The 16413-nt window shown below is 41.3% G+C and overlaps 3 protein-coding genes across 3 annotated transcripts; all 3 read right to left on the bottom strand.

Annotated features, from left to right (window-relative positions):
* Positions 1-1941: 1941 nt before the first annotated feature.
* Positions 1942-4160, bottom strand: LOC103470891 (protein Wnt-8a-like). The gene is made up of 6 exons (XM_008419587.3): positions 3892-4160; positions 3765-3798; positions 3560-3689; positions 3273-3398; positions 3052-3194; positions 1942-2979 (listed from the first exon to the last, which is right to left on the bottom strand). Exons 1-6 carry the CDS (start codon positions 3951-3953, stop codon positions 2422-2424), a joined length of 1053 nt encoding a protein of 350 aa, XP_008417809.1. The 5' UTR covers positions 3954-4160; the 3' UTR covers positions 1942-2421.
* A 70-nt stretch (positions 4161-4230) lies between these two features.
* Positions 4231-6692, bottom strand: LOC103470892 (protein Wnt-8a-like). The gene is made up of 6 exons (XM_008419589.3): positions 6144-6692; positions 6023-6056; positions 5742-5880; positions 5420-5545; positions 5171-5313; positions 4231-5072 (listed from the first exon to the last, which is right to left on the bottom strand). The coding sequence occupies exons 1-6, from the start codon at positions 6212-6214 to the stop codon at positions 4506-4508; spliced, it is 1080 nt and encodes a 359-aa protein (XP_008417811.2). The 5' UTR covers positions 6215-6692; the 3' UTR covers positions 4231-4505.
* Positions 6693-10605: 3913 nt separating this feature from the next.
* Positions 10606-12584, bottom strand: tmsb2 (thymosin beta 2). Its single transcript, XM_081611691.1, has 3 exons — positions 12436-12584; positions 11340-11444; positions 10606-11085 (listed from the first exon to the last, which is right to left on the bottom strand). Exons 2-3 carry the CDS (start codon positions 11437-11439, stop codon positions 11048-11050), a joined length of 138 nt encoding a protein of 45 aa, XP_081467817.1. The 5' UTR covers positions 11440-11444; positions 12436-12584; the 3' UTR covers positions 10606-11047.
* Positions 12585-16413: the final 3829 nt, after the last annotated feature.

The following is a 16413-nucleotide window of genomic DNA, read 5'->3' as shown; positions in this document are numbered from 1 at the left end:
GGAAAATGAACACAATGCAACATGGTGGTGGCAGCATCATGCTGCCTTAAACAGGCCAAGGTAGCTACTCAGTTGGTGGGAGGAAGAATAAAGTTAAATACGGAGACGTCTTTGGGGAACACATGGAGGGTTTTTTTCCCAGTAAGACAACAACTCTAAATATACAACCAGAACCATAATGGAATGGAAAGACGATTAAGGCAGATGTATGTGTTTTTAGGATTACCCAGGTAAGATCTAGACCTAAATTCAGTTGGATATTTGTGGCGGTGTTCGAACACTGATGTTTGCAGATGCCCTGCGTCCAATCTAACTGAGTTTGAACTATTTTGCAAAGATGAACGGGCAAAAGTTCAGTCTCTAGCTGGGAAGAGCTGGAATGCATAACCTACAAATGTTACAATCTGAAGCAGAACTGGACATGCTTGCTCACATGGGGTGGACAAGCACGTTCCGTTCTGCTTCAGAACTGTTAAAAGCGTGTATGTGTTTGGAGAGTGTTCAAAGCCTGTTCAGCATGCTTTTAATTAGTTTTCTCACAAATACTTGTTTATAAGGAAGGATTAACTGCAAGTTGTCTGGAATACCCATGTCTTTTCCTAAGATCATTGTTCACCTTCTTTCATGGCATTGCGTCAAATTCATGTAACTCATTTTTCATACATTAAATTTCCTTTTAAAACTGTGTTAAATAAGGGGTTTAAAATGACATATGTTGTCAGTTTCGGGCTTTATATTTATTCTTTGACCTGGTAAAGATCTAAATACATTTTACACAGAGACTTACAAAACCTTCAAGTTTAAATAGTCAATTAGCTCTTTTCTTTCAAAATTGTAACACATTGTGTTCAACGTTAGTTGTCTCGCAGCAGCAACTCCGCCCTGCGTCAGCCCTCCTGGTATCTCACACCCAGGTGACAGGGGAGGGCAGATGGAAGAAGGGGTGATCAATCACTCTTAGATTGTCACAGACCCCCAGGCTAGCCTGGATGAATACATGAGTAGCCCAGGGGGGTCCCAGTGGGAGATCCCCTGCAACCTCCCTCCCTGTTTTCCTCTTTTGTCCAGATTAGGAAACATGCACCCCCACAAAACCTGGGTGCTGTGGATGAGGCAGGGAGTACAGTAATTAAAAAGCAAAACAAGGCGCCACTTAAAAGTAAAGTGTTCATGAAATGAATTTAGAAAATCCAAATTGCTTGAGAAGTGGCCTTGCAACGGGGAGCCACTGGTCAACTCTGCAGAAATTAAATGTTTTGTGAAAATAAAAAGATTCATTGGAATTTTATTTTATGTTTTTTTTGTCAGAGCCATAAAATACTCAGTGGAGAGCTGGGTTTAGGTGCACTGATTTGGATCTTCTTTATTACTCAACAGGGCAGCATGGAAAATATATGGCACATTCAAGAGTTTGATGTTGATTAAGATTGTGACGATGCTGTTTGAACACATTTTGATTAAACGAAAACAGTTTCTTTGCTTTCTTATTTTGCATTACTTTATTAACATTGAAACCTCCCATCTGTACCTACAGTCTATTTAGATTTTAGCCTGTAAAGAGTACAAAGTCCCTTTACCCAACCTAATTTCTGGTAAACTTCCACAAACCTCTAATTTCCCTGTAGGTACAGACCTCTGAAGGCTGCAATATCCTTCCCATCTCTCCTTTGTATAAGAACCTGGCAGATTTATGACACACCCTGCTGAGATGAAGATTTTTAGAGTTCCAGGGGGTCAAGAAGAGGAAACAAATGAAAAGCTCCTTCAGGCCAGTGGGCAGAGAAAACAACCCCCTTAGACCTAATTATCTTCAAATTAAAACATTAGGAATATTTGAAATTCTTTTTTTATTAGAAAGCAAGTGTTGCTTAGTTTGAAACGATCTACGATGCAACAAAGGAACACCAACTAATGCAGCTTATGTAAAAACATTTTGTTTAAACCCACCATGCATGTGACGGACTACATTCAGTGTTGCCTGGGGGAAATCCCTCAAAGCAGCCAGTTCTGAGAGGGATTATAAGGCCAGATTCCTTCTGCCACTTGGTGGAAAGCATTCCCTAATTTATCTTTGAATGTAATTTAGTCAATACACATTGACATCAGAGTGACAGTGGATCAGCACTGGATCAACACCTTGGCGAGGTGTTGATCTGCTGCGTGTTGATCTGTGTAATCCTCTCTTTAAGTGGATTCAGTCCATTCTTATTGTAATGTGTTAGTTCGATGCAGTAGCGAGGGAATGTATTAAGTGACGTATTTATTTATGAAAGCAACTGGACTTTTTTTAAGAGTTTTTTTTTTTTATTAAAGAAAGAGGAAAAACATAAATATATGCGCAAAGGAAACACTGACATTGATGATTAGCAGAAAGTGCAGCCGTAAAGACAAAAATACAACTATTTACAAACTCATATTTTTTCATTTGGGTCCACGGTATCTCCGCCAGACAGCATGCCCGTCCCCGGCTTCCCTCTTTGCGCACACATGCTTGGCTATGACCTGAGAGCAGTCCTCGCAGTTCACCCTGCAGCACCAGTGGAACTTGCAGTTGCAGCTGCTCACCACCTCCGTGCGCCTCTCTTCCACTCTCAGGCCGCATTCGTGGCACAGCCGGCGACAGCTCCGCCGCTCCCACTGGGTCAGCCCGGCCCCGTGCTGCAGGCACTCCCTGCCCTCCGTGCCGTGCAGCCCCACGCTGGCGTTCCTCCTACAGTAGTCGGGCGAGTCCTCCAGGTAGATGAGCTCCGTCTGGGCCACACCGCCAAACGCGTCCACGATGGCTCCGCGGCTGTCGGCGCTGTTTCCGGCCCTCACGCGCCTCTTGTCGGTGTCCAGCTTTTGCGCCTGGCTGTACTTGATCTTCAAGTAATTGCCGATTTCTCTAAAATCGGACAACTGCGTCCAGCACGTTTGCAGGCTGCAGCTCTCTGACATGCCGTGGCACCTGCAGATGCGTTTCGTCGTTGCCTTCACGGCCTGTGGGAAAATAAGAGTTGATCGGCGCGCATCTACCTTAAATTGGAAATAATTCGCTTAAGCAGGACGTACCTGCCGACCTGCCGCATTGTTGTGCAAATTTACTGCGGCTCTTGAGTCCTGGCCTGTCTCCTGTGCATCCACGTACTGTTTGGAAATCTTTTCACCAAAATCCAAGTTGTCACTGCAGCCACCCCATAACCAACCCCGGCCACCTCCATGCAGAGAAATCAAGTTAAAATTCAAAGCACTGATTTTTACAACTATTTTAGATCACATTTCATGGACCTCACCAGTTTTCCCATTGTTGGAGACGTCGCAGCCACAGTTTTCAAGGTCTCCCAGGCTGCAGTTCCTGGTCAGAGTGTACATGACTCCAGCAGCACTGATGGCATGCACAAAAGATGTTTCTCTGGTTGCTAAATAAATAGACACGGTTACAATACCAGCAGCTCTTCCTTAAAATACATGTCGAAATTAGCCAGAAGTTGTACGATGGGAACAGGCACTGCCTATTGCACTTTTGCATCCTTCATCTTCAAGAATTTTGAAAAGCATCTGGGAAGTAACTACACCCCACCTCTTCTCAGACCTTTGGGATGGGTTTCTCTGTCAGGGCAGTTCCATCTGTCCCACGCAAACTGGTGTTTGCACTCCTCAATTCCATTCTGCGTGCCCACCTGCACGCTTTTTGCATAAGTGAGGTAGGCCTGTCAAAGAGACGGTTTTGTTCATAAAGTGCTCCTGCAATAAAAACATAATTAAAGTTGTACATTTTTGTTTACCTTCGGTCCTGTCATTAGGAAGTTACTGGCCACCCTGAGAAAGAAAATAAATCAATTACTTTGCCCCCCCCACCACTTTTCCCGTTATCCCTTTTCTAAATCAGAATCACACATTATGATGTCTTACCAGGCGTGACTCACGTCCAGTTTTAGATGGAAAAACAGAATCCAAAAACTTAAATGAGCCATTTTGTCATTTGCAGGACAATCCTATGGGAGATCTTTGACATTTGGATCCGCTGTGCCGCAAAATGTCACTTTATTCCAACAAGGAACACAAGGAAGACTTCCTCTTTTGTTCCTCTGGGCCCGGGGAAGCTGATTGGATGTCTGGATCAGGAAACGCCTATATGCGCACTTCAAAAGGGTGACCCACTCCTGCCCGAGGCTGCAGGACCCCAGGACACCAATATACAAACGGTGGAATCAAAATGTAACATCTGACAGAAGGGACTGAGTCTTTCCAGTTGCAGAAAATATTTATTATACAAAAATTTATAATTTATTACAATAACTTAAAAACCAAACGTGGGTACCCAAATTCTACGTGAATTTGGGAGACTTTGCAGCGTCTGGTTTTTAATAAAATGTTATAAATTTCAATCAAAAACGGAGAAAGTGCAATAACAGGCGTCTCCTTATATCTCAGTTCCGAGTCCAAATGATATATATCCATTTTGCCAAAAGTTGCTGAGAAATCCATAATGCTTAAGTAATCGCATGTTCACGGGTAAATGGCAGTCACTGTCGGCGCGTCACGGGTTTGCGCTTGGTTTTATTGTGCTGTCTCCTTGCGCCGTCTTTACCCGCGCAGTAATATTTAGTGACAACCTGCGTGCATCTTTCACACGTGACGGTGCAGCACCAGTGAAATTTGCAGTTGCAGCTGCTGACCATCTCAGTGCGTCTCTTCACCACTCCGAGGCCGCATTCGTAGCACAGCCGGCGGCAGCTCCTCCTCTCCCACTGGGACACGTCCCTGACGCCCTTCAGGCACTCCCGCCCCTCTGTGCCTTGCAGTCCCAGGCTCAGGTTCTTGATACAGTAATTCGGGGAGTCCTCCAGATACACGAGCTCCGCTTTGGAGATGCTCCTAAAGGCGTGCGCTACGGCTCTCCTGCTGTCCGCGCTGTTGCCGGCTCTCATTGGCTTCTTGTCCATCTCCAGCTTCCTGGCGTGCCGGTGCTTCATCCTCAGGTAGTTCCCCACCTCCCTGAAGTCGGCCAGCTGCATCCAGCAGGTTTGGATGCTGCAACTTCCAGACACCCCATGACATTTGCAGGCTCTCCTCATGGTTGCTTTGACCGCCTGTTAACAGAAACAGAGTGTTGGCGTGGATTACGCACAATCTTGAATTTTTGATTGTGCCTAAGCGCCAAATTCCAAACTATCTCAGCAAATCTTACCAGTCTTCCCGCCTCGTTGTTATGGAGGTTGACTGCTGCGCGTGCATCATGCCCATCTTCCAGGGCATCCACAAACTGTCGGGAGATCTTTTCTCCGAACGCTATGTTGTCACTGCAACCTCCCCAAATCCATCCTCTGCCTCCTAATACCACAAACATAAACAAACTGATTATTATACCGTGTCGAGTGTATGTTTTTTTGTATAACTTTTGTTTAATGATAAATAGATACTACTAAATTTTTCGGACCTGTCTGGCCAATCCTTGAGTCATCGCAGCCGCAGCTCTCAAAGTCCCCCAAACTACAGTTCTTGGTGAGCGTGTACATCACTCCAGCAGCGCTGACGGCGTGCACAAACGACGTCTCTCTTGTGGCTGCAATATGTGACAGACAAAGATCAGTTATGAGACTTTACTTGGATACGTAATTTGGTATCATAAACGCGTAAAAGCTCAAAGTACGTGACCATTACGCACAAGATGGTGTGAACGCACACCCACCAAATCTAGACGATTTCATTCCGATACATTTTAATTAGTCATAAGTGCGGGTGGATATTATGAGACTTACCAATTCGGAGGCTGTTAAGTGTGGATAGCTTAAGCGCGCTTTCTGGACAGTTCCACTTTTCCCAAGCGAATTGGTGTTTGCACTCTCGTATTCCTCTCTGTGCGCCCATCTGCACGCTGCTGGCGTAGGTAAGAAACGCCTTGAGAGAGAGAGAAAGAGAGAGAGAGAGAGAGAGAGAGAGAGAGAGAGAGATATTTTATTTTCAATCACACAAAAAAAGAAGTTAAATATTCCCAAAACAGAATTACAGTATTTTGTACAAGCCATAGCTGTGTAACTACCTTTGGACCAGTCATGAGAAAATTATTTACTGTCCTGTGGGGAGAAAACAAATATATACATTAATGCATGAGATTCGAAAAGCCAACAGAGCATAATGTTAAAAATGAGTAATGGGCTTACCAAGTGGAAGCAAGCTGACAGAGACAGAGCGTGGACAAGGCCATGGCTGAGAGGACATCCAGTTGCGCCATGGCAGATCGTTGGCTTGTGTTCCAAATGTGTGTACCGGGAGGAAATAAGACAGCGAATGGTGCTGCTCCCCTGCTCTGACTATACTTATATGCTCCTACGCGGCTGATTGAAAGATTTGTCCTGCAGGTAACGTCTCGCTGCGAAAATGCGTCAATGACGAGCTGAATTGCCGCGTCCCATTGGCAAACAGGAGCCGTCGGCGCATGAGTTGCACTTCAAAGAAGTTGCGCAGACTGTTAAACAGCCCCTCATTCACCTGTCGCTCCCAGGCTCCGATCCTTATATGCTTTTCCCACGAACGCAAGCTTATGGATGTAATTAAAAATCAGAGCGCATGCAGGTTCTCATTAATCGCTAAATACAACTATGAACGCAATCATGACTATGTCATTTCAGGGCCTGCAGAATTCTGAAACGGGAGCGTAGCATAACATTAAATTTAAAAAAAGCACAATGTTAAGCATCACCCCCCCCCCCCCCCCCACCCAAAAAAAAAAACAACAACAAAAAAAGAAACTGCCTATAATAATTATATCTGTTCATATTACTGAGGGACAGTACCGAGGCTTGCTGCGTTCATGAAATGTTTGGGAAATGGGACCGGTGTCCCATGGGCGGACTCAGCCGTAAAGCTTTTCAGACTGGACGCCATGTAGTCATGCAAATCCCGCCTGACACGTTGGCGAAATTGACATGGTCGTGATAATAGGGTAATAGATGTTCCTCTAGGGAACAACTCGGTGTGAAAAAAGTCTGGAATTTACAGGAGCATAAACATTTGTTTTAAACGTTAAAACGCTCCAGGGTGGTTGTTTTACTGGACTTGATCTAATTCGACCTTTTCATTTCATTTTTTATTTTATTTATTTTTTTTTTTTTACAAAATAAAAATGTACCAATAAAAAAATTAGCATTTTCAATATGAATAGATAATCCACTTAGTCCTACGTCTAATTGTCTTAATTACGCTCGATCACTCTCCTCTTCAGCACTCACCGCGACAGTTTCTGCCATTCCACAAACTTTTACTTAATGCCAGAGATGTCTAAGCCGGTGATTAACGTCACACTTATCCCGTTAAATCTCTTCTAAAACACTCAGAATCCATTAAAACAACAATCCACTCATCGCGCTGGACAATAGGGGAGGCGGCTGGGCCGGCCGAGGGCGAAGAGAATCCTTTCTAATTAGATATCACCCACATTCATCTTCATGGAAGGCTGAAACCAAGAGCCATCGGTGATTTGCGCTTAACTAAGAGCGTTTAAGAGTTTAAATTGGTCAATAATGACAGCAGACAATAGTTGTTGTTGTTGTTGTTGTTGTTGTTGTTTTTATTGCCCCGACTGGAAATCTGTCTGTATGAGTGCTGAGTGGCTCAGAAACATCGAAACTATATCAACGACAAATTAAGTGGCCGTCAATTTTTTTTATTTTATTTTATTTTATTTTATTTTTTTAAACCCTGTTTTTAGCCTTTTATCGGGTTGTTCTCGATGAGATCAGCCACAACATTGTTAACATCAACATGCATAACTGAATTAATGCAGTAGGACCTTTATATGTTATTTAAAGGTATGCCATTGTTTCTTTGAATACACGTTAAAGATGTGCTATATTTTAACACACCTCGCACACATTGGACCATTCGGGGTAGCGTTGATTTATGCGTTGGAGAGCGAGGTGAGAGGACTGGAGCAATAAAGGCCCAGAAGGTGACAGTTCTGACGGGACGGGGTTAGGTGGCAGGAGTGGAGACGCCAATCCCGGAGATGTGGGGGTGGCGGCTGGTCGTGGCCGGTGATCTTTAAATGACCCCATGTGTAATAACTAGATTTACTATAATTGAATTCTGTAGTAGGCTGTTTGCGTCTCATCATAAGACAATGTTTGGATTATTGGTTTATAGATTTATTGGTGATTTTATCAACCCTGATCGACTCCAATCAGTGTCATCCCGATGCTGATGCTATCGTCCAGTTTATGTGTCGTTTAGCTATCAAGGCTTTTCAGTTCGCTGTTCTCATCCTCATTGTTTTCCACGGGAGTATTATTATTATTATTATTATTATTATTATTATTATTATTATTATTATTATTATTATTGGCCACTAGTGCTAATATTTCTAAAAGAACATCAATAATTATTCATCTAATGATTTAACTTTTCCTTAGTTCTGAGTTCTTATCTGATATTAATATTTCAGAAGACATGTCATGAGCATGTTTGTAACTTTGTAGAGCCGTAGAGATGATTAGAAAACTGACTTCCTCATCTCGGAAAAATACTTTACAGTTTGTTCTGCGCCTCGCTGACATTTACTGTTTAAGTAGAAGAGACTTGAATTTAACTGAGACTTTTCACGCCGGTGTACATTATTAATAAACACTTGAAAAGTTCAACTTTTTGTGCAGTTAGATGGTTCCACTTTTAGATCTGCAAACACGCCTCTCTGCACTGACTCAGGAGCTTTTTTTAAAAAAACAACATTGTTACTGGAAACAATTTGTCATTGCACCTTTATGTTTAGAAACTATTCACGCCTTCTCATCCTTTGTAGGTTGTAGTCAGCTTAGGCTCAACTGAGGAAAAATATAAAAGCAATCTGATTAGTGAAAAACATATATATATATATATATATATATATATATATATATATATATATATATATATATATATATATATATATATATATATATATATTTTCAAGCAAACTTTCTTTCAGGAGCAGAAAGAAAGTTTGATTTCTTTCCAGCATATGTAGTATTGAAGTAGTATTGGATGAACTTGCACCCCTGTAAACATAACCTGTGGATTCGGTGTTTGAGAAAGTTCTTGCTTAATTCAGTAAGATAACACCAAAAGATAATCAATACGATATTTTATGAGATTGTGACTCATGACATTTTGAATGATACACTAATCCCAGTTCATTTCAGAGACCTTTGACTTTGTCATGCAGTAATGCTGCTCACCATAACTTCCATAATATTAACCCAGAGTATTTAAAAATGTCAAAGTGAATTGAAATTTGGCCAATCCAGCTACAAATTAATTTAAAACTATCACATTTCTTCAGTATTTCAATATTTTTTTTTAGGTCATAATTAATATTATCCACTTGATTTATATACCTTCATGTGAAATATGAAGCATTTAGGAAATTAAATATTTGCATTTTTTTTTAATCTAATGAAATCATAATTTTTTTTATTTATTAAACTCTCATTGTTTATGGCAGAGGGATCTTTATGGTAATGTCATGTTGAGCGTTTTGTCCAAGCTTCTTAATTGTGTAATATTCACAAACTGACCCAATCAGATTTCTCATACACAACAGCTACTTTTTAAAGTATTACAAAAAACATTTTGTTTTTAAAAGTTGCTGTGACTAACTTTTAAGTTAGTCACAGCAACGTCTTATCTCAGCGTTGTTCTGTATCTCCAGTGGTTAAATACTTGTTGTCTCCACGTAATGCTCAGAATTTTGCCTGAATGCCTGTCAAAATGTGTCAAAGCATCACTTAAATAAATAATTATATTTTTCACAAATTGACCCATTAAGAACAGTTTTCCTTTAAGTAATCCAACATTAATTCACTGTCAGTAGTACTGTGCAATAAACATCCAATGTACTTAGCCTTAAGCAAGAACCTCCAACTGGGAGGAACTTCTCCAGCCAAAAGAACTGCTCTTGGGTTGAGATTCCACCTTCTGGTGAGATAACATTTAGGAAGTTGCATTTAAAGTTTAAATTGTTCCTTTGAGCGAGTAAAATCCTATCCTGGACCCACAAAAAAGGGATAGGTGAAAAATCGATATGTCCAAAAGGTTAGAAACTTTTTGAGGTATTTGGAGTTCACACCCAAACTCCCCCAAACCTTTATCAGCATAAGAATTAAAAACACTATAATTCTCTAAACTCCTGAGAGAGCAGTGAACTTGTGATAAATGTTTGACTCTTTCTTGAATAGTGCATCAGACTTTTGTTTTTTTTTATTTAGAAAATGTTCTCCTTTTCCCCTGTAGCAGCAGTATACAATTAGCATTAGCATCTTTGCTTTTTTCTTTATGTATTGTGTTTCTGGTACTGAAAGAAATCACTAGGGAATAGGGCTTATTGTCATTACTAACTCGATTCTTGATCAATTTTAATTTGGTTGATGGGATAAGTCTTAATTCTGAAATTATAAACAAAAATATTGTTGCTACCTTAAGTGTACAATTAAGATTTTCCACCAGGGAGGAACACATTTATCTCGCAGAACTGATATTTGATAGATTGCAAAATCAATTGGGATTCATCACAATTGTACAGTCTAAATATAGACCAACAACCTACACACTGACACAAATTAGGGATGAAAAAAAAGCACAAAACACACCGCGTCCATGTCTTTATGTTTATTACATAAAGAAAAGTAAAAAGTTTGTTAAGAAAAAAGCCCACATGAGTTGACTTCAGTTGCCTCTGTGTCCACAGACAACCCCCCACCCCTAATGCAACTTTCCAGCCTGAATGCCTGCCTCTCTCCCTGTGCTACATCACTTCACCCCCACCCTTTTGGCAATACTGGAGACAAGTTAGCTACAGGCTAACAGCACAAGACAGGCACCCAGGCTGACATTTTTTGTGTATGTGTGTGTGTGTGTGTGATTTGTAAGAGAGCCCCACATGTTAGGATGCCAAAATATCCTGTTAGCACCCCAGGGAGCTCAGAGAGCGCCCTTTTTCTCAAGACAATGTAGGTGATTTCAAATACTGGGATAATCAAAAGAAAGTGCTTTTTTTTTCGGTGGCATCTCAGCTCCTTTTCTTCATGTGCTCAAGTCAAGGTGTGGCGTCGCCTTTCCTCTCCTGCTCAATGGCTGCAAAAGAAGAGAAGACAAAAAGATGCTGCTGGTTTAGGCTTGCATTGCAGTGAACCTGTGAGTGGGTGCAGCTTTTTTTTTTTTTTTTTTTGGGTCTGCTGATACTGCAGCCGTTTGTTTCGCTGCTCTCTTTGCTGAGTACGTGTGAAGGTGATAATGGGAGATTCTGGCAGGAGGGGTGGGAGGGGTGGGGGGGTGGCGGAAAAAAAATTGCCGCAGAGGATGAAGGGATGAAGGACTCGTGCACTCACTCTCTTTGGTGGGAAGAGGGTTCTTCTCTTTTGTCTCCGTCTTCTTCAGCTTTGTCTTGTCGAAGCGAGCGATCTCGGTCATGTCTGGCTTGTCCGACATTTTGGCTGCGAAAGACGAGACGTGAAACTCAGTGCGCCGTTTTGACCTTTCGTGTCAGGCGTCGCATTGACTGTGCGTCGTTGCTCGTTGTGTACCGTTTAAGACAAAAATTTAAATCCATAATGAGGCCTATCAGCTGTTTCGGTCAGTGCATGCACATAAAGGGAGTGGCTACAACATGTGCTGCTCAGACAAGTGGTTGCCTCCCACACATGCTCAGTCTACATACATGTCTGCTTCTCTCAGATGCCATTGTGGCTAACATGTGCCTCTTTTGCCCAGCTGTCTCCTCTCTCTTTGTGTCTGTTTTTGTCTGCTTCCCTCTTTGTTCTCATTGCATCCTCCCTCAATTTGTCTGTCTCCTTTTTTTTCCTTCCGATTCTACTCTTGTAGCCTCTTGGATGCAGCTCATGATCAGCCCACTGCAGTAAAGACACTACAACCTCAGGTCTAATGGATCTGGTCTTTTCGCTGTCCTGATCCCAATATGTCTGACTGAACTGCGAAATATATATATATATATGTGTGTTTTTGGAGATATGTTTGGAGATCTTCAAAAGCAGAATGAGCTTCTGTTACCATGGTGGATTTCAATATGGCCTAAAAGGTTCTGCTTGATGCGGTGTTAGGCTTCCTGAGTAAAACGCAACGTTTTTAAAAACATATGTATATTTTTTATAATCAAAGCAACTTTCAATCCTTCACTTGAACACTTAAGAATCTGTATCAACTTGCGTCACATACCGGTCAAATTTGACCCTAGTTTACGACTGTTATAAACCTCAACATGCCAGCAATGTTGCTTTGTCTGTCGCCACCACAATTCTCATCAACCTCATCTTTCACATTATTTCCCTGCTGCCGTTAGCAACCATCTTCTACCCATCCAGCCACACCCCAGTCCTTTGTCTGACTCCCGGCAGACCAGAGCCACCGTCAGTCCCAGAAACAAAAGCCGAACGGAGGAGAGAGGAAGCAGAGATCAGCCTTTCTTACCGATGATCCACACAGCAGGTGGGCTAAAATCCTAGGCGGAAGGCTGCGGGGAGGGTCAGAGACGCAGAGATGCAGAAGTGGGAGCGGTACGGAAGCTGAGACAAGCTGCCGGCGTGTGCGCGCCTCGCTGCATCCAGGGTCTGGGTATAAGAAGGAGGGAGGGGGGAGGAGAGAGCGACTGAACTTGGTCAGCCTTCTTCTGTTATTAATATTAATGCTCTTAAGGGGAAAGACGTGAGAAAGTAAACAACTGACAGAAGACAGCTACTAAATGGAGATTTTCTGAGATCAGCTATTATTACTGTTGTTATTCTGCGTATAATCCATAATCCACATCATAGGTTTGATACAGTTCCTGCTAAAAATTAAATGTTCTGCAGGGGTTTTATCCACCTCTTTTTGCGAATCATTGTGTTACAACTATAATTCTTTAGATATGTTAGTAAATTTGCAAGATAATGATTATTTTATCTGTTGATTAATATTTTACTAAAGATCATTTACAACAAACTGCTTATGACAAAGCCAATCGGAGGCCCTAAACAGGACTACATATGTTTCTATTCCAATAAATATCACTCACCAGAGCTCAGATAATATCTGAACTGTGATCAAGTTCAAATAAATATTTTGGATTTGATCTCAAACGATTGCTGTTCTCGGAGAACCGTACTTAATTGTCAAATGTTCTGTTGATGATGAGAGCCGCAGCTCTTCCTCTGACTCACTGATCAGCTCCTGCCTCGTGTGTCAGCTTCTCTCCCGGATCAACATGATGCTGCCAAGAGGAGACTAGAGTTCAGGGGTTTTAGTAAGAAAGAACCCACTGATAAGCTTTACCACATCCGAACGGATCAGCCCTGAGATCCGGTTGCCGTACGTGTTTTTGTTGACATCATGTGCTTTGGTACATCAATCGATCTGTGCGTAACTTCAGCACAGGGAAACTTCAGCGAGGCGCTCTGTCTGGCTCTGTTGGGTCAGTGCTGGAGCTAAATATTTGTGGGTTCAGGCAGTTCCAAGATTTTCCACCTCTTATTTTTCTCCTTCCTCTCAAAATTAAAACTTCAGAGAAACTGAAATACTCTTCATGAATATTAAGACATTTTTTTCTGATATTTAATTCCATATTCCTAAACACAATATCCCCTATTAGTCTATTATTCAATTTCCTTGTCTTTTTTTTTTTTTTTAGTTGAAAGAAAGCATTATACTTTATCTTACTGGAATTAATAATAACATTTAATTCTGATTATGCTGACTTACCTGCACCTGTTTTTTTTTCTTATAGTGATCAGTAAGTATATACTGTTGTGTTGATTCTGACAAATAAGTTATTTATAAAAAATACCAAACTCTCCTTGCATTCTTTCTTTTAAGTTGTAATAAAAATCACTAAATACTAAATAAAGTAATTCATCTTTCAGTTTGTTATAGTTATGAGGCTGTCTAATTTGATACGTATGTTATTGAGTTAAATTAGTCACTCTACACGACTTTTATACTTATAGCACTTGAAATAATTAATTTTTTGTTTTGTTTTAGAGAGATCTGGCTGCAAAGAACAAGGTATTTCATTAGCTTGGACAGCTGATGCCTTAAGCTGACTTTGGTTGTGGGGAGAAAACAAGGATAAGACATTAAAATACCTAATCCAATACGTAATACCAGTCTCTCGGAATCAGTTAATCGAAAAGTCTGAGGATTGTATTTTTACATTTTTATCTACATATTAAAAATTAAGATCTTGTAGGTGTGTGTTTTGCAAAATTCAAATAATAAAAAATAAAAAAAACCATACACTTTTAAACGAATTCATCAGATTAATATTAGTGAGTTTGTCTGCCTCATTTTATTAGTTTTGTGGGCTTGTCTTGAAGCGTTTCTCCATCACATCACACACTAATAAAACCCTGATGCTCTGAGCCCACTGTGCTCCGCTTACATCACTGAGACCTGCTGCTCTTTAGCCTTTAATCTTCCCCGGGGTCTGGTTACAGCATGCTGACCACAGCTGCTGAGAAAATGTGGCTTAGAAAAGACTGCTCATCTCACAACAGCATGAGTCAACATGACCTCAGGCTCTCAGAAACGATCAAACAGTTAATGTAAAACTCCCTCCTTTCGCCCGATGCTCCGCCCACACGTCTCCAGCGTCAACACCGACTGCTAAAGAGTTTTATCCATTCAAAGTATTATGAGAAACAGCTATTCAGTGTTACAGAGGATGGGGTTATTTTTTATCTATATGCTGTACTTATTAAAACAATATAAAAGGTAGTTAAGGTGTCGTTTTGTATATTTTTAAAACATAACAAAAGCTTCTTTAAAATTATAATATATGTCTTTTTTTTTGTTACAAGCCAGGTCAAGCTCTCTGCACGCTGTATGATTTTATATCACCCAATGACTTTGCATTTTTTGGTGGGGGAGCGGGGTGACGTCAACATGATGGCTTAGCACAAGCGATCTTTTAGGAATACTGCAGCACCACCTGCTGGCAAAACAGCATAACAGCTTCATAAAGGAGTTTGAATTTGAAGCTCACTAATTTAAGCAAACTGGGGAGCAGTAATGATGATGATGATGATGATGATGATGGTCAGAATAGCCTGCAGCCTTGTTACATTTTAGGGCAATGTTACTTTACAGCCCTTAGATTATTATTTCTAACGTGACTGGCCTTTGGTGTCCCTTGCTTTTCGGTGCTTTTCATGCTACAAAGACCTCATGCTTCCACTGAGCTGTTTGTTGCTTTGAGATACAGTGGAGAGGAAAACATCCTTGACCTTCTCTGACTCGGCTAGGCCCTCCTAGTAACCTTTGTGTTTGAAATGTTATCACATTTGAAGCTCAGAGATGAGATGCTCCCTGACAAAGGTCAGACTCGGAGCCAAATGACCTGTCAGAAAAAATCCGACGGAGCGCTGCGTGTCGGCCTGTGGATGATAGGCGAGCGAACCTTTTCACGTGTCAAACTGAACCGTGTGCTGTTTGACTTTGTCTGGATGAGTGACATTGGCTAAGATCAACATATTGAAGTTCAGTGAGAATGCAGCAGCTGGGGGAAAACGACTGGAAGTCATGTTCTGCTGTAAACTCATCACAGGAGGGCAGCACAAGACTATTTATACTCGGAGCTACTGAGGGTCCACCAGAGTAAACGGCTATCTGATTCTAACTAGATAAATCCTACTGTAACTGACCGGACTTGGAAAAAGCGTACAGACACTTTATCAACTTCAGTACAGTCTAAACTTGTCTCTTCACACTAAGCAGACTTGGAATCCTGTGAAAGTAGTAGTGGTTTTAGTACGACACGAGGAGAGAAGAAATTAAGTGTCTTCAAGAATGTCAGATCAGCAATGAAGTCTTACGCATTAAAGCAACGTTCAGTGATGCTCTGGTGAGTCACAAGCCTAAATCTGACACAGCATGAATGATATTGAATATCGTCATCGTTTAACACATCCACACTTTTCAACCACAAACTTCAGTGGATCTTATAAGGATTGTGTGTGGCCGACCGACACGAAGCAGAGCGTCATTCTGAAGTGGAAGGTAGAGAATACGTTTTCTATCTTTTACAAATGAAAGTCTGAAAAGTATTGTGTATATTTGTATTCAGTCACCCGGAGCCAAAAGTTTGTATTAAACAACTTTTGCTGCAGTTAAACCTGCATGTTTTTGGGGTCACGTCTTTCAGCGGTGAACTTCTATAGGCTGAACTTTTTTTCCGAAACGCAGTTAAATTGGGGGCAGACCATTTCTGAACATCGCTTTCCAAAGTCTTGTCACACATTCTGATGTGAATTTAGGCTTGGATTTTGCTCTGAACTTTGACTGGGTCAGTTTAGTATAACATGTTCACAGTTGTATGCGTCGTCGTACTGTTGCTAGGTAATTGCTTCAAGGATGGTGGTCCCGTATTTTATCTAAAACCTCCTTTCTGTTCTGATCAGATACATTTTAACTGTT

This window comes from Poecilia reticulata, chromosome 10, assembly GCF_904066995.2.
Source record: "Poecilia reticulata chromosome 10, P_reticulata-male-v2, whole genome shotgun sequence".
NCBI lineage: Eukaryota > Metazoa > Chordata > Actinopteri > Cyprinodontiformes > Poeciliidae > Poecilia > Poecilia reticulata.
Note: the sequence above shows the minus strand (reverse complement) of the source record. Positions and strands in the feature narration are given on the sequence as shown.

Bases quoted from the DNA above. Each gene is read 5' to 3' on its own strand.
- LOC103470891 (XM_008419587.3), bottom strand. From the start codon at position 3,953: ATGGCTCATTTAAGTTTTTGGATTCTGTTTTTCCATCTAAAACTGGAC. The intron at 3,799-3,891 runs GTAAGACATCAT...TTTCTTTCTCAG, and splicing joins CTGGACGTGAGTCACGCCTG to GGTGGCCAGTAACTTCCTAA. The intron at 3,399-3,559 runs GTGGGGTGTAGT...CTATTTATTTAG, and splicing joins TCCCAAAGGTCTGAGAAGAG to CAACCAGAGAAACATCTTTT.
- LOC103470892 (XM_008419589.3), bottom strand. From the start codon at position 6,214: ATGGCGCAACTGGATGTCCTCTCAGCCATGGCCTTGTCCACGCTCTGT. The intron at 5,314-5,419 runs GTCCGAAAAATT...TTGTGGTATTAG, and splicing joins CTCAAGGATTGGCCAGACAG to GAGGCAGAGGATGGATTTGG. The intron at 5,073-5,170 runs GTAAGATTTGCT...TTCTGTTAACAG, and splicing joins ACAACGAGGCGGGAAGACTG to GCGGTCAAAGCAACCATGAG.
- tmsb2 (XM_081611691.1), bottom strand. From the start codon at position 11,439: ATGTCGGACAAGCCAGACATGACCGAGATCGCTCGCTTCGACAAGACA. The intron at 11,086-11,339 runs GTGAGTGCACGA...CTTCTTTTGCAG, and splicing joins CCCTCTTCCCACCAAAGAGA to CCATTGAGCAGGAGAGGAAA.